This window comes from Phalacrocorax aristotelis, chromosome 3 (assembly GCF_949628215.1).
Source record: "Phalacrocorax aristotelis chromosome 3, bGulAri2.1, whole genome shotgun sequence".
In the NCBI taxonomy this organism is placed as follows: Eukaryota; Metazoa; Chordata; class Aves; order Suliformes; family Phalacrocoracidae; genus Phalacrocorax; species Phalacrocorax aristotelis.
Genome location: NC_134278.1, coordinates 61,321,277 through 61,346,647, shown reverse-complemented (window position 1 = coordinate 61,346,647; position 25,371 = coordinate 61,321,277). Strand labels below are relative to the sequence as shown.

Genomic DNA, 25,371 nt, shown 5'->3' with positions numbered 1-25,371 from the left:
AAACAATTATTTAGCTATCTAATACGTGAGGTGGGACAGATATAGATGCTCACCGGCAAAAATGGCAGCCTCAAAAATTCTGCTCAGTTGTAACACTAAATTTCACTTTCTTTCAAAACCAGACTGGCGGTGCCAGCTCGCCTTTCCACCCTTTACACAGCCCAATCATTAGAGCAGCCATCAGGGTGGGTAACATCACGCCAAAGTCCTTTTCCTGCTGAGAAAACCCATGCCAACACCTCCCCATCCATTAAGCCGCAGGCAATTGAGCAGCCGGAGCATTTGCCAGTCCCTCCTGCTGAACTCTGCGCTGCTCTGCGTGGAAGGGGTAGGTTCATTGGCTCACAGGGAGAGTAAACTGGGCTCCTCAGGGGAGCGGTTAAAATATCAACCTGGCAAGAATCCAGTGCCTCTTTGAAGGATTTTATCCAGCGGCCATTTCACGTAAAATGTAGAAGCAATCTGGGAAGAGACAATGTAACCCAGTATTTCTGCTCTATCACTGCAGACTCTTGCCCTTTATTTCCTGATGAAACTTGCCGAATAAATGAGCAGAGTGGAACAGCTTTGCCCAGGAGGGAGGGACAGACCTTAACATTGGTCTAATCCATAGGTAGTGATTAAGGTGCTTATCTGAGAGGTAGAAAATGTATTTTTTTTAATAGTCTTAAGCAGAGGAAGAAGCAAACTCATCGCTTGCACTATCTCAATTATTTCTTTTTGGAGTTGTTACATACAAAGGATGCAGTACCATAACATTTCCTCTGGCTAGATGTAAGGTTTAGCTTCTTATTCCATGAAAATGCTTGTGGTGTAGCTATACAGTTATTTTCTCCCATGACAAAACTAGTTTAAAGCATCCTGTCATTGGCTGCTTTTTCACCCTGCAGTTGTACCAGAGCAACTCATTGTGGGGCTGCATAGAGCATCAATAACAGAAATGAAATCTAAAAGAAAAAAGTCTGTGAACTGGATCAGCAACAGATGAAATATGAGACTTATGCCCTAAAGATAGAATTTAAGTTTAAGGCGTGTTCTTGTCTTCACCAGTTCCTTACCTGCCAGCTGTACCTGACCCCCATTTTGGCCACCATAAGGTTCCTAACTCTCCTCATGTATTGCAAAGGGTTCAGAGGTCTTTGCCCTACTGCAGTTTCTGACTTCTACATATGAAGACTCTATGTTCAGGCCTTTTGAACATCTAGAAGTTTTCCTGACTTGAGCTTGAGTTGGACCCACCAAAGGAATATGGAAGGATGCAAAGTCCCACATCACCCTTGCGGGAGGGGATCCTTCCCCTCTACATGGCACTGGTGAGGCCACACCCAGAGTGCTGGGTCCAGTTCTGGGCTCCTAAGTACAAGAGAGACGGGGACATACTGGAGCCAGTCCAGTGAAGGGCCACAAAGATGATGAAGGGACTGGAGCATCTCTCCCACGAGGAATGGCCAAGAGACTGTTTAGCCTAGAGAAGAGAAGACTCAGGGGGATCTTATCAGTGTGTATAAATACCTAAAGGAGGGTGCAAAAAAAAAGGAGCCAGGCTCTGAAAAGAGCCTGGTGCCCAGTGACAGGACAAGAGGCAAAAGGCACACACTGAAACACAGGAGGGTCCCTATGAATATCACATAACATTCCTTTACTGTGAGGGAGAACAAGCACTGGCACAGGTCACCACAGCACTTTGCATGGTGCTATTTTGATTTCTTGCTTTAAGTCAGGAGTTTTATCTTCGTCTCCCAAGGGGGTATATTTTTCTAAGGTGAGTACATTTTTCAGTACCAGGTATCTATGTTAAAATTAGAAGCTCATGCCCAGCTATACTTACAAAAGGACCGCTATTCCCACATATGATGGTACCCAAACCCCAGTCTTTTAGGCTATGATTTAAGACTGCTGTTAAGGAAATGAAAGCTTACATCATTCATGTCTTCAGTACTGTTTTCCATTTTTGTAAGAATACTTACTGCCAAACTAAAATGAACCGGATGTTTTTTTAATGCAAAATTTCCTTATGTCAAAGCCACTTTGAATACATTTCACATTGTGTGGAAAAAAAATTCAGCCTTTACATGTGTGGGAATGTCATTGGAATCAATTAGTTGTTGACAAATCTCTAGTGGCGGGCTAACATATTAAGCACAATGTTATATACAATGTTATGATACTTAATTATACTTTTATGTGGAAGATTTGAGATCACAGAGGAAAAACAGGTCTTACAATGGATATATGTAGATAGACATTTTATTTCAAAAAATAGCAAATGTCTTAAGAACACAAACCAGAAAGTTATTAAAAGCTTCATAGCAAAATATTTAGCCAACTCTGTTACAATATATAGGCTTGAGGTTCTAACAGTTAACACTATGCCTCAATTCACTGAGCAAATAATGCTCCTGATACATAAACATCGCGCAGTTGAAATATGGAGCTGAACCTTAAAAGAAAAGAGGTGACATTTTTATCTTTCATCTTCCATAATTGAAGAGCAAGGACATTTTAACAGGTTTGATTCTTTTTGGGAAAAGCCATTAAAAATAATTCCTGAGTATTTAGGTTAAGTGAATATATCAAAAACGACCAGTTAAGACCAACATCCTGGTAGGTGAGCCTTGCAGCTTGAAGTGACATTCTCTAGCATGGCTGTCATGGCAGGATCACGGCCTAAATACCTTAATGAAATACATAAAAACCTTCTGGCATGCACATTCAGATTCTCATTTTCTTCAGCAATAGCCTACAACTGTCAACCGTGAAGCTTGCTTTGCTGAGAAAAACATTGTTTTAAATGTCACTTCCTTTTGCAAAATCTTGTAATGCAAATTGCCACAGCTAAGCCTCCAGTGAACCATCACACCCGTAATTATGTGAAATATATAAATCAAAATTTAGGCATGGGGCTTTCATACTATCTTAGTGTACATATTGAATTTTATGCTTTGTATCCGTGTTTTGAACATAGAGATCCAGTTATTTAGCTTCTTGCTATTGTAATGAGAGGCAATATATTAATTTTCCATTATTCTTTTGAGATGCGTGTCACAATAACATCTTTTTATACACCGTGTTTCTAAAATCCTGTTGGCATTCATCATGTTCCTACCATTTTAATTGAATCTGTATATTTCGATTTTAAAACTGCTGCCAATCAAAGTGGTTTAGAGAACTAATCCCAGAAGAATTTTCAGATTTCTTACTTTATGTAATTTTCCCAGAATTACAGGATTAAATTACAATGGATGCAGAAAGATTATTGTACAAAGCATAGTTAATAATTCACAACACAGGTATTCAACTCGACCAGTTACAATGAATTCACAAAAGTGGTTTTAATTATAGCCACTCTTTTCTATCCACCCACTCCAATATGTAAACAAGTTTCTCACAATGACAATGGCAAGACGGCAGTTACCGAGATGTACCGTATGTGAAAGACAACACCTAGGATAACGGTCTGGATTTGACAATTCCAGTATGTGCTCCTGCTCGCTTCCCATTCTAGACTGCAAGCACTGTTTTTAGACTCTTGCAGTCATTAAATAAACAGAACTTACAGGTAAAATGAGCTTTTTTCCTAATGCAGGCTTCTGGAGTCAAATCAACAGAAAGTAACATGCTTATATAGAACAAAAGAAATGGCAGCTTGGGAAAAATTGGAATCAGTTGTACCAAAACTCTCTGAGCAATGATAATGTACAGTATTGCAGCTGTGTATTACTAAGACAAAAAACTCTTGGCATTACAAAGATGAAGATCTCTCTTCACACAAGCCAATTTTCATAGGCTATTAAGCATTTGGTTAAAAACAGGCTTGTACTAGTCTCACTGAAAAGGAAACACTTGGTAAAATGTTTTATTTTTAAAAAATACTGTATGACATCTTCTAAATTGGAATTTAAATATTAAAATCTTGTTTCAGAAGTTCCTCGCTTCAGGTTGTTACTCAAAAACTCATCATGTTCAAAACTCAAATTATTATGAGATCTTGATATCATAAGAAGCTTTTCCTTATTAGTGAAGTCCTTCTTGACTGGCGCCTGCGGCACAAGTAACCTATCCATCGGGTCCTCTTTGTTTTCTAGTTTCATATACCCTTTACTGTTGCTCCGATCCAGTCTGGGCCAGCTGGGGTGTTTCCTTTGCTCAGCTTGGACAGTGAGCGTAGATGGACCCCTGTCCAAGTCCAGCGACTTCGAATGTGAAGACAGAAGATGCAAAGATGTGTTGGACCCAAACTGTTTCTTGGCAGCGCCGGGGGATAAAAGCTTTCCTGTGCTTGGTCCGAGAGTCATAGAAGATTTGAACTGATCGGATGGAGTGTCCACAAATGAATTGTGTCGTGGCAGCATGGTAGCTGCTGGTCTGTAGGATTCATTGGTATCAGTTAGTGGAATGGCCAGAGAATCCATCGACAGATTTCTAGACCAACTCCTAGTGACCTCCGAGTCCTCAGTTATGTTGTCTATACTGGGCTCATCAATAACACAGTTATTCAGTTTAATTACTGGCAGTGTGAAAGCACTAATGGAAGATGACACGATGGATTTTGTTTCACACTTTATAGAGCTAGTGTTTTTGTCATCTGAAGCTTTGCTGGAATGAGGGTAAAGTCCAAAGACTGAACCACGTTGCTCAGTCAGCAAAGGTGGCAGGAGGCTACTCGTGGTCCTATCTTCATTTAGGGTAATCTCATCCTCTTCAGCAGAACTATCCATTCTAAAACTACCCTTGAAGCCAGAGAAAGGTGCAACTGTGTTCGCAGCCAGCCGTGACGCACACGAGCTCCCGCTGTGCCTCAGTTCTCCTTCCCCCAACAAGCCAGTGAAGGCACCACTCAGCTGCTTTTGTTCTTTGATCCTCAGGGTGTGGATGTCTATTACAGTGGAGTATATGTCTCTCATGTGTATGATTTTTGTTTCCTTGTCACGGTTTTCATGCAGAATGGCATTTGCGCAAATAAAAATGAAGATTCCAATGCCCATAGTGAAAGGGCCCAGCATTTTCATCTTATCTGAATGCATGTGTTGTTCAAAGAAACGAAGTAAAATACTTCCTTGGCCGCTCAGGACCTGGGTTTCATTTACAGATAGATTATCTTCAGATCCTAAAACCTGTTCCTTTTGGGGCCAGTATCCAAGGATGGCCATTGCAATTCCCAAGAATGCGATAAGCACTCCCAAAACAAGGAAGAATCCTGAAGGAGAATAGAGACGGATTTTGCCCCTGACGATTACTACATCTGCCCTGGGCCGGCGTCTAACTGGTTTGTTTTCCTCAGAAGCTGGTGCTGCGGCAAGGTTTACATGTTGCTGAGACCTGGCAGAGTCTTGCCTTTTTAAGGCAGCCAGTCCTGTTATGACTCCTCCGGTTGCTATCATAGCTCTATATTGTGCCCTGGGAGAAAAAAAGGAAAAAAAAAAGGAAAAATGTTGAGGAAAGTAAAGGTTATATCTGCAAATATAAATAGCACTTTGTTAATCTGTAGATAATTTTTCATACTCAAAATATTAATGACTTCAGAAAAGCTTCTATATCTTGATCCAGTTATGACATAGTAACAGTATTGAGATTCGCATGGCATCTTAAAAAAATATGCAAGAGTCTTTTATCTCTGTAAATATAGGCAATAAATCTTCCATCAGTGATACAAACAGTAGCAGAAAGTTAGCGCTCTTAGTGGTGATATATCAGGATAAAAGATGAAAATATTCAGAAGTCTTAATAGATGATTTATCTCTGGACTGGTCTGCAGCAAAGTCAATAATATGTTATTACCTTGTATGTGTTTTAGATCATTTCAGCACTTTAGCTAGTAGTTCTTTTAAAAACTTCTGTGGCATACAATGGCTATGAATACAGATCATTCTACAAATCGCCTTTAAGAGATCTTTCCTTATAGATTTCAAATACATATTTATTCCATCATTTAAAGAAGCTTTTATTAAGCCTATTCAGATCACCTGAGTCTCAACTACAGAATCATTTTTTTCTTTCCTAATAAAGCCGATCCTCTTTTATGCATATCTATATCTTTTTTCTCCCCTTCTTGGTTCCTCATCGACTACAAATCAAGTAGCTCAGTTTAGTTCACCAGATAAGAAATCTTCATAAATTTCAAGTTCATCAATTCAAAGCTTCATCATTTTATGAGGAAATTTTTTCATTTCATACCTGGCTGTCTATTACACAAGAAACATTAACCAGCATGGCTTTAAAAAGAGAAAGCCATGTTTGATAGTTTTTTATGAGTAAGAATAACAAACGAAAAAACACAGTTCAGGAAATTTTTTTTTTATTTTAGAAGGCATCTTATAATCAGACTCAAAAATAGTTTCTGAGCTTAATTAATTAATATTAGAATGAATACTTGGTAATATTATAGACTAAAAGTAAAATGCTGTAAGCCAGGTATAAAAAAATTACATTCTCTTTGGTGGCCTTACTAGTCTCAGAGATGAAGAAAGGCTCCATGTCAAAGCTGGGGATGGTTACACAAGGAGACAAAGCTAAAGTTGGACTGGGTGAATAATGTCAGAGGCTGAAAAGCAGAGTCAAAGCAAACCGGTGACTGTTGCAATTTACAGGCAGTAATTTTCATCAGATCTTTTAAAATATTTATATTTTCCAAAAAATCTTAGCAGTGCACCTGTTAAAAAAAAACATATTAGATCTATCATAGTATGAGAAACAGACAGACTCTATATTTGGACACCATCACAGATTTCCAACAATGCAAGCGTCACATATGAATATCTACAAACAGAAATTAGTCCAACCCACCAATTATGAACTTGATTATGAAATTAATAGGGAATTTGAGACAGGTGGCCAAGTGGAAGGACTAATCCAGGAAAAAAATGTATCCAGCGTTCACCATTATGTATTCAGCAGCAATTCAGACGACAGACAGAAAGAGTAGCAACCTGAACTCCCTCCCTGCACCATCATTACTGAAGCACAGAGTGCTTCCTCACAAAGAGGGAGGAACTCTTAACTTTTCTTTATGAAGGAAAGACCTGATAAAAGTATACAGCATTTTCTGAATTTCTGAAAGAGAAATTCATAGCGTTATTCCAAAAATCTCAGAAATTTCACTTGTTTCATGTTCCTAATCTCTCTGGAAATTCTCACCCTTTGCAATTCACTTCCATATTTATGCTATCTGGGCAATTTCAATAGTTCAATGCCAATTAATTTTTTGACTTCCTTGTGAAAAGCTATTGTTTTTAATGCAACAATTTAAAAATCCATCGACAAGAGTTATTTGACTTTGATAGTCTTTAAAAATTAAAACAAAACTTTCTCATATGCCTATGTGTTTAACGGTTTCTGCCAAAACAGAAGATTATTATTCTGTAAAACAATGTTTTGAATCTCTAGACAGGAATAAATAGGACTTATCCATTATAAAGCTGTCGTATTTTGTCATGGCTCAATTAAATGTAATTAGTTTTCTCTATGAAATAAATTAAGAGAATTATGGCATATCTTTACAGAAATGAATAATCATTCAGCTATAATCAGACCTTTGGCAGGGACAAGGAGTTTCCATATTCATGTGGCATTTTACAAGCACACATCAATCTACCCTGTCCATTCTCAGGGCTGCCAAGGAACTGCACCAGCATAGCAGGGTAGTGCTAAATCCACACTCTGTCTGTTGGTAGCATTTGCTATTTTGCGTACTGTACTGTGCTTATCACAGCTACCTGGATTGCATCAAAGGGTGAACAGAGTAAGCTCACATCTGCTTGCTAAATATTTTAAACATACCTTTAGTAAGAGCTCCTCTCTAACTCTGAAAAGTAGAGCTAATAAAACCATTCTTAAAAATTGCATCTTGGGGTGTCTTTCTACAGAAAGCTCTGATTTGCGAATATTGCAAAAATTGCAGGAAAACCACATCTCAATTTCATTATTAATTGGTCTCCAGCAACTTGAAGGACAGACAGAAATTGAGATCTCTTAAAGTGAAAGTGAGAGAGAAAGCGAGGTCTCTCAAGCCACATGGCTGCCTGCCTCCCAGCATTTCAGGGGAACATGTTCCTCTGTTCACTTTACAGGCATCAGAGCTTGGGCACAGGGGAAAGTAACTCTGGCTGCAACAAGATACAAGCATATTTTATACATAGAAAGAGTCTCTTTCCTATTTCTTGAGTTCACATCAATATTATTATATCTTCTTCATGGAAAAAATCACTACCAGGTGTGTAAATAATAATTTGTATTAAGCCACAGTGTTGGTAAGGCTTATAAGCTACTTAATATTAACAGTTGAATTTTGGTCTCTTCTACATCTAATAAAACCAATGGTATTAACAGACATACTGGTATGAGATGATTTCACTTCATGCTGACAGCTTTTCAGAAACCAATTACAACAAAGTACATATTAAGATAGAAACCTTTTTTTAGAAAATATTATATTTAGAATAAAGTGACATTGCAGATACATTTGATTTATTCTGCAAATCTGTTTAGTTTCACCACATAACAGCCATAATGAGTACCAATTACAAATGCTGCTTCTCTTATTTAACGCAGTACAGTGGTTACGTTTAGTTTTACCCTCAAGTCTGAATTCAAACTTCTGAACAAGCAAAGACTTAGAAGACTGACTCAGAGGTAAATAAAGCTTACACTAAAAGCTCAGACAGCATCTCTTTGGTGGCACTTTGAATGAGACAGGCTGCCTCTAAAACAAATTGAATAATGGTAAAATGGATGAGGAATACAGAACAAAAAGAAAGGGACAGGCCTGTAATTCATTTTATAAAACACAACTGTCTTGCTGATATGAAAGCACCACAGCTGCCATGCTCCTCTTGAAGAACAAATGTTGAGTCGCTCTCTAACTTCATAGCTGCTTTGTTTGTTTCATCTTCTGCAAGAACATCAGGTCCAAAGGCCTGGACAGCTTAGGGTTTTAGTCTTGAAAGAAGCGGTAGCCCAGATTTACCTCTACATTTAGCTTTGCTTTGCATTGTGCTGTTGTTACAGAGTGGCCCTGACACCAGCCCTGTCAGCCGCTCAAAGATCACCCAAGAAAAGCCTGTCTTGGTAGAGGTTCTGTAGAGCAGCTCCTGCTTGCTCTTGCTCTCTCTCTGCATTGTTCGCACAGAGAATTACTCAGGCCCTTGACGCTTCAGTTCTAACCTCTTCAGTGGCCATTAGCAAGATGTACTTCACCTTTCAGCCAGTCTGTAGGCTAAGCCCAGTCCTCTGCATCTGGCATGCTTTCTAGGAGACGCCTTAAAAAACCCAGCAGCAAATGGAGTAACAGGTGTTATGTGTCCCCTTAGCATGAAAAAAAGATGGACCCCTCAGCAGATACTACTGGTTGTTATCTCAGGTGCCTGTAGCCTCAGCAGGGCCTGCAGAGAGCCATGTGGCAAGGACAGAGAAATGGAGACAAAGGGAAAGACCTGGATAACTGTGGTGGATGCCAGGTGCCCACCAAAGCTGCTCTCTCACTCCCCTCCTCAGCTGGACAGGGGAGAGGAAATGTAACAAAAGTCTCATGAGTCGAGATAAGAACAGGGAGAGCACTCACCAGTTACTGTCACTGGCAAAACAGACTTGACTCAGGGAAATGTAAAAAAAGAAAATTAATTTATTGCAATCAAATCAGACTAGGGCAATGAGAAATAAAACCAAACCTTAAAACACCTTCCCCCCACCCCTCCCTTCTTCCTGGGCTTAACACTACTCCCTATTTCCTCACCTCCTCCCCACCAGTGGCGCAGGGGGACGGGGAATGGGGGGTTGCGATCAGTTGATCACACATTGTCTCTGCCGCTCCTTCCTCCTCATGGGGAGGACTCCTCCCCCCCACGGGAGACAGTCCTCCATGAACTTCTCCAATGTGAGTCCTTCCCACAGGCTGCAGTTCTTTATGAACTGCTCAAGCGTGGGTCCCTTCCATGGGGTGCAGCCCTTCAGGAACAGACTGCTCCAGCGTGGGTCCCCTGTGGGGTCACAAGTCCTGCCAGCAAACCTGCTCTAGCGTGGGCTCCTCTCTCCACGGGGCCACAGGTGCTGCCAGGAGCCTGCTCCAGCACGGGCTTCCCATGGGGTCACAGCCTCCACGGGCTGCAGGTGGATATCTGCTGCACTGTTAACCTCCATGGGCTGCAGGGGGACAGCCTGCCTCATCATGGCCTTCACCACAGGTTGCAAGGGAATCTCTGCTCCGGCGCCTGGAGGTGCCTGGAGCACCTCCTCCCCCTCCTTCTTCAGTGACCTGGGTGTCTGCAGGGATGTTCCTTTCACATATTGTCACTCCTCTCTCCAACTGCTGTTTTTGCACAGCAGTTTTTTCCCCTTCTTAAATATGTTATATCCCAGAGGGACTACCACCATCACTGGTGGGCTCAGCCTCAGCCTCAGCCAGCAGTAGGTCCGTTTTGGGGCCAGCTGGCATTGGCTCTATCGGACGCAGGGGAACCTTCTGGCAGCTTCTCACAGAAGCCACCCCGGCAGCCTCCCTGCTACCAAAACCTTGCCACCCAAACCCAACACAATAACATCTGCAGAAGTATGGGTGGGTAAAGAGCCACAAGAGGGTCTGCAGCCTATTTAAGAAGAGAATACTACAGCTGGAGGAATAAATTCATGCAGGAAAGGTTTGCAGATTTGATGCATAATGGGTAATGATAAAAGAAGCATCACCCCGGGATGTGGACTGACATCTGCTTTTTCCTTACATTACACTGGCTGCCCAAGCCAAAGCTGCCAGAGAGGCTGGAAGGGATTCTCCTTTATCACCTTTCTGTATGGGGAAAGGTTGCTCAGATGCTTAAGGAAAAGGCTGTCATAAAGGAAACAAGAAAGAGGGTTAAAACAGCTTTCACAAAAGTGTTGTGAGTAACCACTAGACTTGCATTCGCGTAGCAAATAATGAAGTATTTTCCCAACCAAGTCAGGAGGTTGAATCAACAAAGAAACAGTAGATTCACTCTGTGATACAAAGATAAGGCATAGGTAAATTATCAGACAGACAAAATTAGCGCAGGTGGACATGGATCCCTCTTTTCTACCAGTACAATAGGCTACCACTGATGATCAGACAGAAATATAATGCATTTATGCTGCTAGCATTACCCATACCTGACTTTGCCTGCCTAGAGGAAGGAAGGGAGGAAGGAGGCAGGTGAGCTGGGGACCCGCTAGAGTAGCTGCAGAGCACAGAGCAATCTGAACAGCCTGGACACCTCCACAGGGAGGTAGAGCAGATAAGAGGAGTGACTCAGATTCCTTTTGAAGCTAGGAACTGTCTACACAGGTAATTCCCAGTTATCTTTTGGAAGCTAAGCAAATGACAAAATGGGTGGGGTAGGATTTCACGGGATTTGAGGCCAGTTGACTCACTGACTGATTAGCCCAGATATGAGAGATGTGTCAACTGCAAGAACCTATTACAGACTGCACATTTCTGTTTTAAGAGCAACTGAGGCAAGAGCTGCTATTTAGACAATGGCTCTAACGCTAGGCAGCCTAGGAAAATCTGAAAGATGTGTGCAAGAGCACAGATTCAATGAAAGGAACTGATTTCATAGCATGTTCTAGTGGCTCCAACTAACTTCTCTTGGTTCCACAAACTACAAACTATTTATTTCTCTCTTTCACCCAAGAGGCTGCCCCTCTTTCCTCCCTAAGGACTAGCATCACCTTAACTGTACTGCTGTTAACTAACTTTTTTCAGAGATGGTCTAACTATTAAAAATCTAATTAATCCCTCAGCAATTGTTCTCAACTTGCAGTATGCTTTAAAGCTTGGGGCTTCTATTTTAGATGCCTGAAAGCTTAGCTAATTTTTTTCAACTATTTTGGTACTATAAAGTTATTACTTCTACCTACAACTTAGCCTTTTGAATACAGACATAGTAATGTGAATTATACTGAGATCTTACACTTAATTTTAAAGGTATGCTAGCAGCGAAGATGGGAAGCAAACTAAAGAATACTAGAATTGTATTTCTTTAGTATGATTTGTTTTATTCCAGATACATTTCAGTGTCCCTTACGACTTCTAATCTTTTCTGTTTGCATATTTCTCTTTCACATTTACTATCTGAAAAATGGTTGAAGTTTAATTATGTGAAATATTCAGAACTATACATGCTATTTCCCTGTAGTTTAACGTATGTAAAACTTTCTCAAAAGTACAGCTCTTGTGTCTCAGCAAAGAATTAAACATCACTGCAGTAAACAGTGTGTGACAGAACATGATTTATATTACCATAGCATTTCCTGTCTTACTCTTTCAGCTGATTAGGAAATTTATTTCCCATTAGTACTTGATTTGTTATCATTTAACTGATTCAATTTCAAATTTTAACAAGAGGACAAATTTTAATATCAAGGAAAGTTTCTTTTACCTTTGATAAACCTAGAGTCCTAGAAATTAAGGAGGTATGCGAGAGACTGTTTACACAGAAAATATTTCTCATAATCAAGAATGCAAATGATAAAGTAATAAGAGAACTGATAACGTAACTGAGTAAACAAATAGTATTAATCTGCACTTAACACAGCTATACTTTTCTCCTGATGTACAATACACACCTATCAATACATTATCTATGCACAGAGGTTGTTATCTGGTACAATCTGTTCTATTCCAATGGTAAAAATATGCAACTTTATATGCCCAAAGGGATTAATCATTCTGGTAGAGATAAAACAGCAAGAACCAAACAGAGGGTAGTTCCACAAGACGCAGAAAAAATCACCTCAAATTACATTTTTATTTAGCAGTTTAACAAGCAGCCCCCTCCAAATGCCTAGCACACCAATGGGACTACCTTATGAGGCATCTCTCTCCTCATATCTATTCAAAAAACGACCTGATTGAACAGATTTAAAAAGCAAAGAAAGCAGGCAAAAGACATCTTTTGTATTCATGATTATGGGGTATTTTAAGTGTACTTTAATTGACAATAGGTGAGAAGAAAGCACGTGAAATGTGGTATTAAAAATCTTCATAACCTCAGCTGGGATTTTAAAGTCATGCTAGCAAAAGCCAAGGATAGGAAACTGCATGCCTGTTTAAAACATTAAAGCTTTGAAATTTCCAGCTGAAACAAACCCTTTGAGTTCAAACTCCCTTTAACGGTGCCTCTTTTAGGCTGTAAAGGGATAAACTTAGGTACTAATCATGTTCTTTTAACCTCCTGGCTGCCAGTCAGATTATGCATACAGGCCAAATCGTGCAAGCAGTTTCACAGCATAAAAAGAAAAAGGGAAGCTGCGCATGGGTCAGCCGATGCAAGGGCACCAGGGTGTTTGGGTGCAGCAGTAGGCAGAAGGTCCATCGCAGAGATTAAAAACTGAGGTTCCCTGGATATTAGTAGACTATGCAGCTGTATCAAATGGTCTGTACTTGCTTTACAATAGGTCTATGTTAAATAGTAAAATCTTCGCGCTCATAAGTGGAAAACAAAAGCTCATATCAAGGACACGTCAAAATCTGCTGGGAAATTTGAAGTCTGACAGTGATGCGTTTATTTAAAAAATTTAGATCTGGCAGTGGTTATCAAATCTGCATTGTACTAGTCCAAGCAAGACCACAGGGGTCCTGCAGTTATCTCTGCACAATCTGTGAAATATAACTAGGCATGGCACATCAGAACTTTCTTAAAAACACTGAAATATTTACTGCTTTAAGGAATCCAGGGGGTCCACGAATTGTGAAGGACAGAAAACGGATTTGGAGTGGATCTAGAGGATGGACTGAACACACACTGGGAACAAAAGAGAAGCAGCTCATTGTTCTACTATTAAAAGCTGAATACTGAAACAAACTAAGAACGGAAAATGAATTTTTAAAAAACAAATCTAGGATTTAAATTGAGAATTATGAGATCTCATTTTTATACATATTTCTATAAATATACTGTGTCACACTGGTTTGAAACATATGCAAAGAGGTACCTTTACATTGTACAAAGGGGCACAGTTCCCTTTTATCAAAGTGACTCTGATGCAACTTTCAGGTGTGGCAAGCAGTCGAAGGAGCCACGCTCAATCCACACGGAATATACCAAATCTGCGTTTGGACTTGCATTCATCCTATTTCATTAGCAAGCCTGGGCCATTGCATTCCCTGACTTTTATGACCGTCCACTGCCTTGTGTTAAAGCAGGACTCTCACAGCTAGGGAAGTCCATGTATGACTGTGAGTAACCCAACTTCCTAATCTAGCCTTCCTCAAGCTGTTACAATAAATGTCTGCATAATGACTCAGTAGAAAGGCTATAAAATTACCCCAATTCACAAAAATTACAATAAAAAATCTTTAATCCTCCACTATTATTGGGGGGGAAGGGGGGGAAATAAAACCCCAATCAAAAAAAAAAAAAAAGCAAAACCCCACTGAACTAGACTTATAAAACTACACTTCATTACTATTAAGTGAACCTCTCAGCTGGACAAGGAATAGAACTTAGTGACAAAGGTACAACTGATCAATACCCATACTTTCACAGTTCATCAGTTTGTGTCCGCAGTAATGCAAGCCTCTCCTTCCTTTAGAAAGCACATGGAAGTGAGCTTGAAGAGCAAAATTTTATTTTTCAAACAAAGTTTTGGGACATACTGTCCAGGACAACAGGTCAGAGCCCTCGTTCATGTAGACAATGTGGATATAGGATCATATACAATCACTGGATAATCCAAGTGAAGCCGGAGCTCAGGAAGTCTCTAGCCAAACCTCCTGCTCACAGCAGGGCCAGCTGCATGGTCAGACAAGGTTGCTCAGGGTTGTGTCTAGTCTGGTCTGGAAACATCCCCAGGACGAGCTGGCACAGCCTCCCTGCCCAGCCTCCGACACTGCCCCTCTGCCCCATGGGGAGAAAGTTCCTCCCTATATCCAGTCTGAATCCCTGTCTGTTGCAGCAACTTCTGTCTGTTGTCGCACGTCCTAACACCACGTGGCACTGTGAAGACCCTGGCTCTGTCTTCTTGAGCACCCTCCTGGAGGTACTGGGGGGCTGTTGTTAGGTCCTCCCAGAGCCATCTCTTCTTCAAGGCTAAACCAGCCCCACTTGCTCAGTCTGTTTGCAGGGCAAGAGTTTCAGCCCCCAACCTCCCTGGGGGCCCCAGGCTGAACTTGCTCCAGTCTGCAAATGCCTTTCTTCACGTTTTATTAATGTCAAATTCCTTTTTTGAAGTCACCTGGGATTTTATTCGGCTCTAAACTAACTTGAAATAATCATCCAATAACTATGGAATATCATTGTAAGCTAAGTGAGGATGCCTGTTACCCAGATTTGGGGAATGCCATGACGGCATTCTTTAAATCAAACCAAACAAAAATCCCATTTGAATGCCTTCATCACTTACAGTATCTGTCACATACATTAATTATTTCAACTGTTATGCCAAGGTCAAAAGTAAGGTGAACACCCAGCAATACTGCACAGAGATGAATGCCTGTGCTGCTTATCCTCTTTGCTATTATTTCTTCTTCAGCCTGATCCTTTCAGTGGGTCATATATTGTATTCTGTGCAAAATCAGCAACATTCAATATTGGCAGCATTACACAGAGCTCGTTAGCCACTCACAAAAGCACAGAGCACACATCAAAGACAGAAAAAGGAACCTGACTTTCTATATTTTGCTTTCAAGACACTGCTCTCTGACTTGGCCTAGTTTTGGTCTACAAGGTTTTGCCTGGCCCAGTTGCATTCACTTTTAAATTTGTTCCATCCTCAGCTACATCTGCTGGCACGCTGCGGTAAATCCAGTGTGAGTCTACAGAAGTTCATGGATTTTACCAACGTAAAACTCATGTAAAATGAGGTTGGAACCAGGTCTCTTATGTCTAGAACAGCTTCCCACCCATCATGCACTGAACCAAACCTGTTCTCAGGACACAAAACACCTGTCTCATGCAGCATAAACCCTGCCCCACCATCATCATGGGTGATGTCCTGAATTCCCAGCTGTCCTGCTCTCCATAGCTGTACCAGCTTAGCTCAGTCCTAGATGACAGACTAAAGACACACAAGCTCTCAGGCACCAGTTGTATTTGTGGAATGCCTACTGTAATCTCTGTATTCATTGTATTAAATTATCAATAAATTGAGAGCTGTAACTTGTTGTCAGAAGTATGCACCAATAAATTCTTTAATTACACACAGGAATTTTAACTTGTAATGCTCAGACACATCACGTCCTGTTCCAAAATATATTACAGAACTAAAACAAAAAGCAAGAGGGAGCTAAAAATAGGCTGGGGAAACAAAAACAGGAGGAAGCTTTATAAGATTTGAAGAAAAGGTGCTTAAAGGTGATTGACTAATAAAGTTGTTTCATTTTCTTTCTAGAAGAAAAAAGTATGATATGCACACAGGAAAATAAAAGTTGGATATACTAGGCTTTACTTTTGCTTTTATTTGCTTGCATTCTCCAGTTTGCCTGAGTTTTTCTACTAAAAAACAGCCAGGGTTTTTTTAGCCTAAATTGAGTAAGGTGATAACTGTCCTTTATGACTAAAGTGACAAAACCTGTTTCTAAGCTATGTTAGCACTTCAGTTTGTGTAAATCCATTTTCTAGTGAAAATCAGCACTACAAATGGAAGCAGATATTGGCAATTTAGCCAAATATTCATGATTATTTTAGATACATTTGTCCATTCACATTATTAGTGCTCACATTCAGTAATTAGAAAAGATCCTGGGTTATCTATGCTTACAGGTGAAATAAGTAGACTATTTTAAATCTTTTATGCCATGCAATCTATCTGCTTTCAGTATAAACAGAAAATAAAGCTTTTTATTGAAAAATAATCACTTTATGAGCACAATCTAATTTAAAATTTGTAAGAGAAGCATGTGGAGCTTTATGCATTTATTCTTGTTTGCTGCTTTTTTTTTTTTTTTTAGTTTTTATCTTTTAGACATTCCAAAAATAAATGAAGGAGCTTCTTTCAGAGGTAAGAAGTGAAAACTGTGAGATAATACTATAGCCCAGCAACCCTACCACTGAAATCCAAAATCCACAGAACTTCTGAAGCACGTTCACACCATGCAGATCAGAGTATTGATCAGCTATCAACCACAAGTCATGAAACAAATTTTATACAGGTCTCTAGATGTTTCTGAAAGACTGAATGTGTAAAAGTGGAGTAAAAGCTATGTTCTCTGTCATCTACTGCAAAGGAAAGGAATGACTAAACACCCCTGGGCTCAGTGTGCCAAATAAATTCAGTTTCCTGGTAAAAACCAAACATGAAACAAGATCAAAAATGTTAGGAAGTATCTTCATTTACAAGCACTGGATTGCTGGTTCTTCAGTTCTTATGCACAGAACTTCAAATAGAACAGTGGCAGGCACTTGGTGTGGAGGTATATAAGCACAAACAATGCTGGAGTGCTTTGGCTACCATTTACACTCACATCATCTTGCTTAACTTGCAATCTGTTACTTGATTTACTCAGAGGCAAAATCTCCAGCCTAGACACACACTTAATGTAGGCAGTGACCAGCTGTCATGAGACCAAACAAATGTCCTTATCTGCACTACATGCTCAGTTAATCATGTTAATTAGCAGATTCTAACAACTGTAATTTCCCACTGTATACAAGTCCAATGATTGGAAGATCAAATAATATTAGGAACAAAATGAAGCAGGTATTTCAAAATTTTCATATTAGATACAAAATCGATACCATGTGCTCCACAACTAAGATGTCTGAGCAAAGCTTTTCCTCTGACCTAGAAAATACTTCTTGTTCTATAAAATGTACAAACATAAAGGAGCAGGAGTTAGCATTCTCTACTGTCAGAGACCTAGGACCAATTTTTTAAACACACTCAAATAATGCAAGAGCCTAACTTTGAAAAGTACTTAGGTATCTACACTGTGTAGTTGTATTTGAAAATCTCAGTGCATGACAGAGGTACAAAAAAGATGTTAAGTGCCCAGCCACAAGGTGAGAGTGTTTATATGGCCAACAGGAACAGCTGCTTCAGCACAGATGAGGCCCTATGCTGTCGTTACGCTCATCTGGTCTGTCATTGCTGTCTGAAATCTTTGCCAACTATGATCTAAGGAACAATAAAAAAACATGGGTCAGCATTAGGATGTCTTTTATACCGAGGACCTTTGCGTGAGGTAACTTACCCTGTCAAGACGCAAGACAAATCAGCCCCTCCTGAGGCCTCTGTTGCTGTAAAGAACAAGGTCACAGTATCTGAGCTGTCACATTTAAAGACAGTTTCGGCATCTCTACACTAACTTTCAGTGATTCTGGGATGCAGGACTCTGAGATAGTTACAATATAATTACATTCATCCACAGGGACAGAAAAATCAGTGTATGAGGTTTAGGTTATTTTATGTTGGCAAAAAATTAGGCCATTGTTATATCATAGCTATTATAGGACATCAGTATTGGAATGAAAATTTTCTTGGGTCTCAGGAATCCCACAAAAATAAGTTAACTGGTTAGTGTGATGCTGTTCCCAATATGTCAACAATAGTTTGAAAAGCTAGATACAAAAAAGGGATAGTCAAGCACTACTTCATAGAGAATGGAAAGCGTAGTTCAAAAATACTTTTGGTATCCCACATAGTCAAACTTTTTTGCCCATTAATGGATGTTACAGAAATAAATTATTATTAAATTAACAGTAAAACTCAACCATGTCTTCAGCTGCAGACTAGAGTGATCTAGCCAGACATCCACATGGGGGCATCAGTAGAACCTGTAAGCATCCACACTGCTACTCAGCTTGTTGACCAGCAAACACAAGTTACAAAGTACACATAACAGCAGCAGTTTCAAGACAAAAATTAATATTTCACATGTATAAAACAATAGAAATGTCAATATGAAGGCTTAAGATCATTCCAATTATGTAAATTATCCTTCACAAACAATTTCCTCTGTACTTTTACTCATACCCATTATCACTTGTGTTAGAATAACCACTCTCTTGTGCTGTAACACCTCAGATTAAGGACACTGCAAACAGGAAGAACCCAGAGAGAGGCAAGTAACCTATGAGTAGTGAGACGCTAAGAGAAAGACATGTTGAAATACTGTGGAACTACATTTATAGAATCGTATCTTACGTTATGGTAGCAGAGTTCACATACACAGAGACATGATTTGCTTAGTAAATCTCTTTTTTATTTTACCATGAACAATCTATGAACAGCATTGGGGGTTAAAACCAAACAACTCCTTGGCAGTACATAAAGGCCAGTTAAATAGAGCAAAAGAACTGCTACCTCCTTGCTTCTACTTGCTTCCAGAATGCCCAGGTGCTGTTCACACAGTGGACTTGACATAGAATCATAGAATCGTTAAGGTTGGAAAAGACCCTTAAGATCATCAAGTCCAACCGCTAACCTATCACTGCCAAGTCCACCACGAAGCCATATCCTCACCACGTCTACCCTTCTTTTAAATATCTCCAGGGATGGAGACTCAACCACCTCCCTGGACACCTGTTCCAATGTTTGACAACCCTTTCGGTGAAGAAGTTTTTCCTAATATCCAACCTAAACTTCCCCTGGCGCAGCTTGAGGCCATTTCCTCTCGTCCTATCGCTTGTTACTAGGGAGAAAAGACTGACCCCCGCCTTGCTACAACCTCCTTTTGGGTAGTTGTAGAGAGCGATGAGGTCTCCCCACAGCCTCCTCTTCTCCAGACTAAACAACCCCAGCTCCCTCAGCCACTCCTCATAAGACTTGTTCTCTAGACCCTTCACCAGCTTCCTTGCCTTTCTCTGGACACGCTCCAGCACCTCAATGTCCTTCTTGTACTGAGAGGCCTAAAACTGAACACAGTATTCAAGGTGCGGCCTCACCAGTGCCGAGTACAGGGGCACGATCACCTCCCTGCTCCTGCTGGCCACGCTATTCCTGATACAAGCCAGGATGCCATTGGCCTTCTTGGCCACCTGAGCACACTGCCGGCTCATGTTCAGCCAGCTGCCAACCAACACCCCCAGGTCCTTTTCCTCCAGGCAGGCACTCCTCCCCAAGCCTGTAGCATTGCATGGGGTAGTTGTGACCAAAGTGCAGGACCCATCTACCACAAAACTTTCTTTCGTGACCCTTAAAAGGTCTGCCTCCCTCACCTCAGACACCTACACTCCATCCTGTTGCCCTACATTTCAAACATCTACCGCTTTTCCATGGGACCTGACATATGTCAGAGTTGCTGTTACTTCATTTTCATCTGTGAATCAGCATATGTCTAACCCCCTATTTTGCAGAAAACCAGCTCCATCCAGTTGTTCCAGTTAGACTGAGTCCCTAACAGAGGGTTTGTGGAACAGTAGGCTGCCAGGCCTGAGAAAAATGAGAATATTCCTAATACATGAGGAATGATAAATGGTACTGCTAGCTAAAGCATGGTGCCCTAGTTAAAGACCTATTAATGGGTGCATTGCTGATAGTCTGCTAGCTTATCTAGTGTGCTGCGCAATTTCAATGCCCTCCGTTCATAAAGTCTACATCTGTGTTTTAACATCTTTGAGCTACCCTGTGCAATTTAAAACTTGATCCCAGTTGACCCATACGATCAGGACAGATGTCAACACTGACTGATAATAGGTAACATTTTAATTTTAGCAGGAGATGTCAACTTTTATTAGCATGTATTATAGGTTGCAAGTTATTCACAAATGACTTGCAGTATTCTTATTTTAGTTCCTCGAGGTCCTCACTTACATTGGTATTGCTACATCACCTTATGATATTAATATTTTACTTACTTTTCTTTAGCCTGGATATGGTCACTGTTAATGGCAAAGACAAATATCAGTTTATTTTAATGAATATCCTCCTGACTTCCACAAAGTCAGCATACTGTTCAAAATCAAGCACTTATAAGTAAGGCACATTTAAACTAAAATGAATGCATGGCCAAGTTATTTGAAGCACCTTGTTGAAAACTGTTGATCTGTGGTACAAACAGAGACAGCATAAACAACTAAAAGATGATTTCAATAAGGAGTTAAAAGTCAAAAAGACAGAAAAAACCGAGACAAGTATTTCAAGTTAGTGTAAAATTTACATTATGTCTTAAGGCTTTAGTGTCTTCTCAGCTCATCACAGAGCATTTGTAGGTATCAGTCAGTCTGGTATGTCTAAACCCAATTTCTGAATGCATTAGTGAGGAGAAAAGAACGTAAAGGTCAGTAAAACTCAGCAGACTACTGAATACCAACAGATACAGTATGGGTTGTGGGTTTTTTTTAAGACACTACTGCAAAATTACCAGCTCTGAATAAGAAAAGCAGGATGAAGAAATGGGGAGAGGGAGATAAATTGAAAATGTAGGTACAGGTTGAGCAGCAGGAAGCTGCCAGCACTCCACCGTGAAGTTTTTGGTTCAGAGTGTAAGGCAAAGAGTGAAATGCAATATCACCAGTTCATTGTTTTTTCAGTAGAAGGCTAGCAATATGCTACCAAATTACTGGAAATAGATTTATTTAGACAGCTAAAGCAACAAGCAAAAACAAAACAAAAATTATCCATGCATAATTAAAGCTATTCACTAAAATTCATAGAAAATACACAGAATACTTTTTAACAAGTGTTTAATTTTGATTCCTCTTTTCTCACAGTTGTGTTTAAAGGTCACTGTTCAATGCTTGTTCCTCCCAGTGGAAAGACAGCAGCAACGCCAGTGTAAGTATGGAGTAAGAGGCAACAGACATTAAAATACAACAGACGTCATGGAACAGTTGGGACTATGCCGATTAGTGCAGTTAACACCAACCAGAGCATGCCTGAAGTGTAACCAGTCTCTAGTTTTGTGAGATACTGTCCTAACAGGTCAATTCTGAAGACAGGTACTATGCTAGCTCTTTCACTTCCTTGGGAAAGCCTGGAGGGCTTTGATTGTGCAGAAAAGGCACCTCCTAGAACACCATGGGTAAAGTAAATGGGTTAGACAGCTGGATTACATATATACACATGAGTTCAAGTTCATTATGGGAATAAAATGTGAATAAAGTAATTCCTACTTGTTCAAGGCAATGAAAGAACTGCAGCAATGACACAGTAAGCCAGATACATGAGAAAGTAAAAGGACAACTGTTATGTTTTCTAAAAATATGCCCAAGAATTAGCAGAGCAAATATCAGAAGGAAAAAGTTCTGTACAACATGAACTGAGCTTGACATTTGAAATAGTGGCTGATAGAGCTGCAAACATTGAGGACCACCCAGAGTGAATAAAGAGGTAAAGGGGCATGCAGAGAGATGAACCAGATCATGCAACTGTGTGCAAACAGCCTGGAATGTCAGAGATAGATTGTAATTTAACCAACGCAAATGCCAAAAAAATGAAGATAACAAATGAGGACACACTAGGAGGCAAGGAAAAATCAAATCAACAGAGAGATCTATGCAAGCAATGAAAAAACATGACAGATGAGAATGAAACCAAAAGGGAATGTAAAAAAAAGCATCTGGTTATGAGAACTGTGTGATTTGTAGGAAATGTGTAAGGTCTGTGGGAGTTAACTAGTCAGATACACTTGCAGCTGCTGGCAGATCTGGAAGCTGATCACATCCTCCAGGTTCAGCTGGAGGGTAAGATTTTACAGAACAAGAATCTCCTTTTCCTTTCATATCACACTGCTGTTTTCCCTTTACAGAAATGATCAACCATAACCTGTTCAGAGGCTGAAATGACCACTTCACAGGTACCTAATTTAGGCTTCTCATTTACTGTTCAGTTTTCCTTACCCTAGAGCATCGCTAAGACACCAATAAGAAAACTTGCTACAGTCCTCACAGAAGTCATGGACTGCTCTGTGCTGATTCAGTATAGCCACCATCGGAGGGAGAAGTACTGTGTACCCTGAGCAGTTCGTAAGCACCTAAGCCTCAGACACTTATGCCAGCTGGCTCTCTTGGAAACGAGCCTGCATTGCCCTGGTACCCACGTGCAGCTTCTCACGCTGCCTTGACATCCCGGGGCATGGTTCTAAGCCAGGCACATCCCAACCAAGATTGTTCCAAATTCCAGCCAATTCTGATGCTTCTGCTTTTCAAATAGCTGTGAATTTGAGAAAAGGTTTAACACAAGCCGCCTGCACTTCTTCAGGGCTGAGTTGCTGAGTGGGTGAACGAATGGGTCAGAACAGAGGGTACTCACAACATCTCTACTGTAGCCCTCGAAAGCTAAATTCAGAAGAGAAAGATCCAGAGATAAGATGCCTAGTACATAATTAGAAATATCATTTCTGTACTATCAGAAAACAGAATAGATCATGTCAGTTATTTTGTTTTTGTTGTTCTTGTTGGCAAATTTTTATTTGTTGCAATGTTTTATTCGGGATCTTTGAAGGACGTCTGTCCAGCTGCAGGCTGCAACCATGAATACTCACAGCATTTCAGATTGGCTGAAAGCTGTGTTTAGATTTTTCACTTGGACAGTCCACCTCCATACAGTCCCAAGTCACATTTTCCAAGCCATGGAGAGATGCTTGTATAGTAGGCATCTATTACTTGCTTACTGATAACATGTGGCAGCCTTTCTGTGCCACAGAAGGAGCCTTCCATATACCTGGGAATGGTCAGTGACAACACTGAACCTGATGGTTTCCCAAGGGCTGTTACTACATGCCTTTGCTGAACAGCAGCACAACAGTCAACTCATCGCTGCCAGACATGCTGAAAGCAGGGACACAGTATGAGCGTCTTAGTGCTCAATATTTGTCTGCTTTATTTAAGCCGACTTAAATCTGCAAAAAGAAACCCAGCTGTGCACTCTCTTCCTAACTTTTCAGTTCATAATCCATATGTAGATCCACAAATCTAGCCTGAAAACTCCACATCTGAGAAGCAAAAAAATAAATGACCCATTTTACAGGAAGCTTGTGTGTACACTATGTGAAGCTAGGGCAGAACCTTAGCAGATTTTGAAACAAGAAAAACCCAGATGAGTCAGCCTGCTTTCGGACCAGTGGGACAGATTCCTAAATAATCCCTAAATTAGCCTGGAAGGAATCATCACTTCTCCAGCTCATAGGTCTTACCAAACACAACTCCCTTGCATGCAGAACTTTTCTTGATGAAATATTCTCACTTATACTAAAATCATTACAGAAATGTCAGTAAAGACTGTTACTGTTAATTACATCATTATCCCCTGGTGTCATAAATATCATCCCGTGTGATCCTGCTCAGAGGATCAGCATATGTAAGGAGATTCTAATTTTCTTTCCTCCTGAGGTATAATATACATCATGCAATTTGTAAAGCAGGACCGTGGTGCCACCTAAACTGTTTTCAGAACAGCTGGGCCATTCATGTCACTCTAAAGGCCTCAAGTCCTGTGAGCTCTGAGAGGTGGCCAAAAGTTGAGATACCAATGTGCCAACATTTTCTAGCTCAGAAACTCACAATCTGTGCATGATGCAGCACCCTACTCCTCCCCTATTCTATTCTACTTGTTGTTACACTCATGAATAAGCATAGTGACACCTGTCCTTGAAGAGTGTCATACAGTCCTAATTGTATTACACCACTGTGTAGTACTTGTTCAGAAAAAGCATTACTGAAGAGCATTGGTGAAGTGCAATACAGCCATCAGAATATTTCTATGAAACCTTTAATTTTCCAGCGCTTCCTGATTATATTCTGATTTGAGCTGTGTGACCCAGCTGAGCATTAACATTGATTTTTGAACTTAATTACAGACACTCTGGCTTGGAGAGCGGTGACATGCTGAAATTCAATTGAACTGGCCTTGCCCTGGCCTCCTCCTAATACACACTGTGAGGATTAATCCAATCCTGTTCTGATTTTCTGCAGCACAGGCTACATTTACCTATTCCCATTCCTTCACAATGAGTGCTGTCCACCATTTGCATCCTCATTTAGCACGGATTAACCATATGCTCCACATGAGCTTCTTGTACTTGTCTGAAACAGTTATCACAGAAAAAAGAACAGGGGCAGTAAGAACAAGACAAAAGAAGGGGAGGGATTTACAGATTTAGATTTGTATAGGCTGCAAGAGGCATATATTGTTCAGAACATCTTTACTCATCTGCATCTTTATTCTTATCCTTTCCTTTTGACAGCACATGCGGTTGTATTACAGTTTTTAAGAACCTTTATTTCACCGATAATGTAAGTAGATTACATCCACCCAGGGCCAACTCTTGAGGACCAGCGTTAGCGTGGCATAATGACAAATATTTGTTTACTCTACTGGCTCAGGGAAGGGGTAAGTAAGAGATGCTGTTTCGAGGTAAGAAGTCCTGATTCGTGTTTCTTACCTATAAGACCATAAACAGACCCAAGCATACCGGAACCTACTCTTCATCAATATCACAATAAAGTTATGTTCCAGGATGTCTGGAATATAGCTATAAAAATTATA

At 40.3% G+C, this 25,371-nt stretch overlaps 1 protein-coding gene across 3 annotated transcripts in view; it reads right to left on the bottom strand.

The window, feature by feature from the left end:
- Positions 1-2,231: 2,231 nt before the first annotated feature.
- Positions 2,232-25,371, bottom strand: part of TMEM200A (transmembrane protein 200A) — a 61,996-nt gene continuing 38,856 nt past the window's right edge. For 2 of the 3 annotated variants that reach the window (XM_075087614.1, XM_075087615.1), the window contains exon 2: positions 2,232-5,397. In XM_075087614.1, coding sequence (XP_074943715.1) covers positions 3,906-5,381 — 1,476 coding nt within the window. In that variant the 5' untranslated portion in view covers positions 5,382-5,397 and the 3' untranslated portion in view covers positions 2,232-3,905. Of the gene's footprint in view, positions 5,398-18,136; positions 18,183-25,371 lie in introns of all 3 variants that reach the window. The other variant, XM_075087616.1, reaches the window with a different exon arrangement.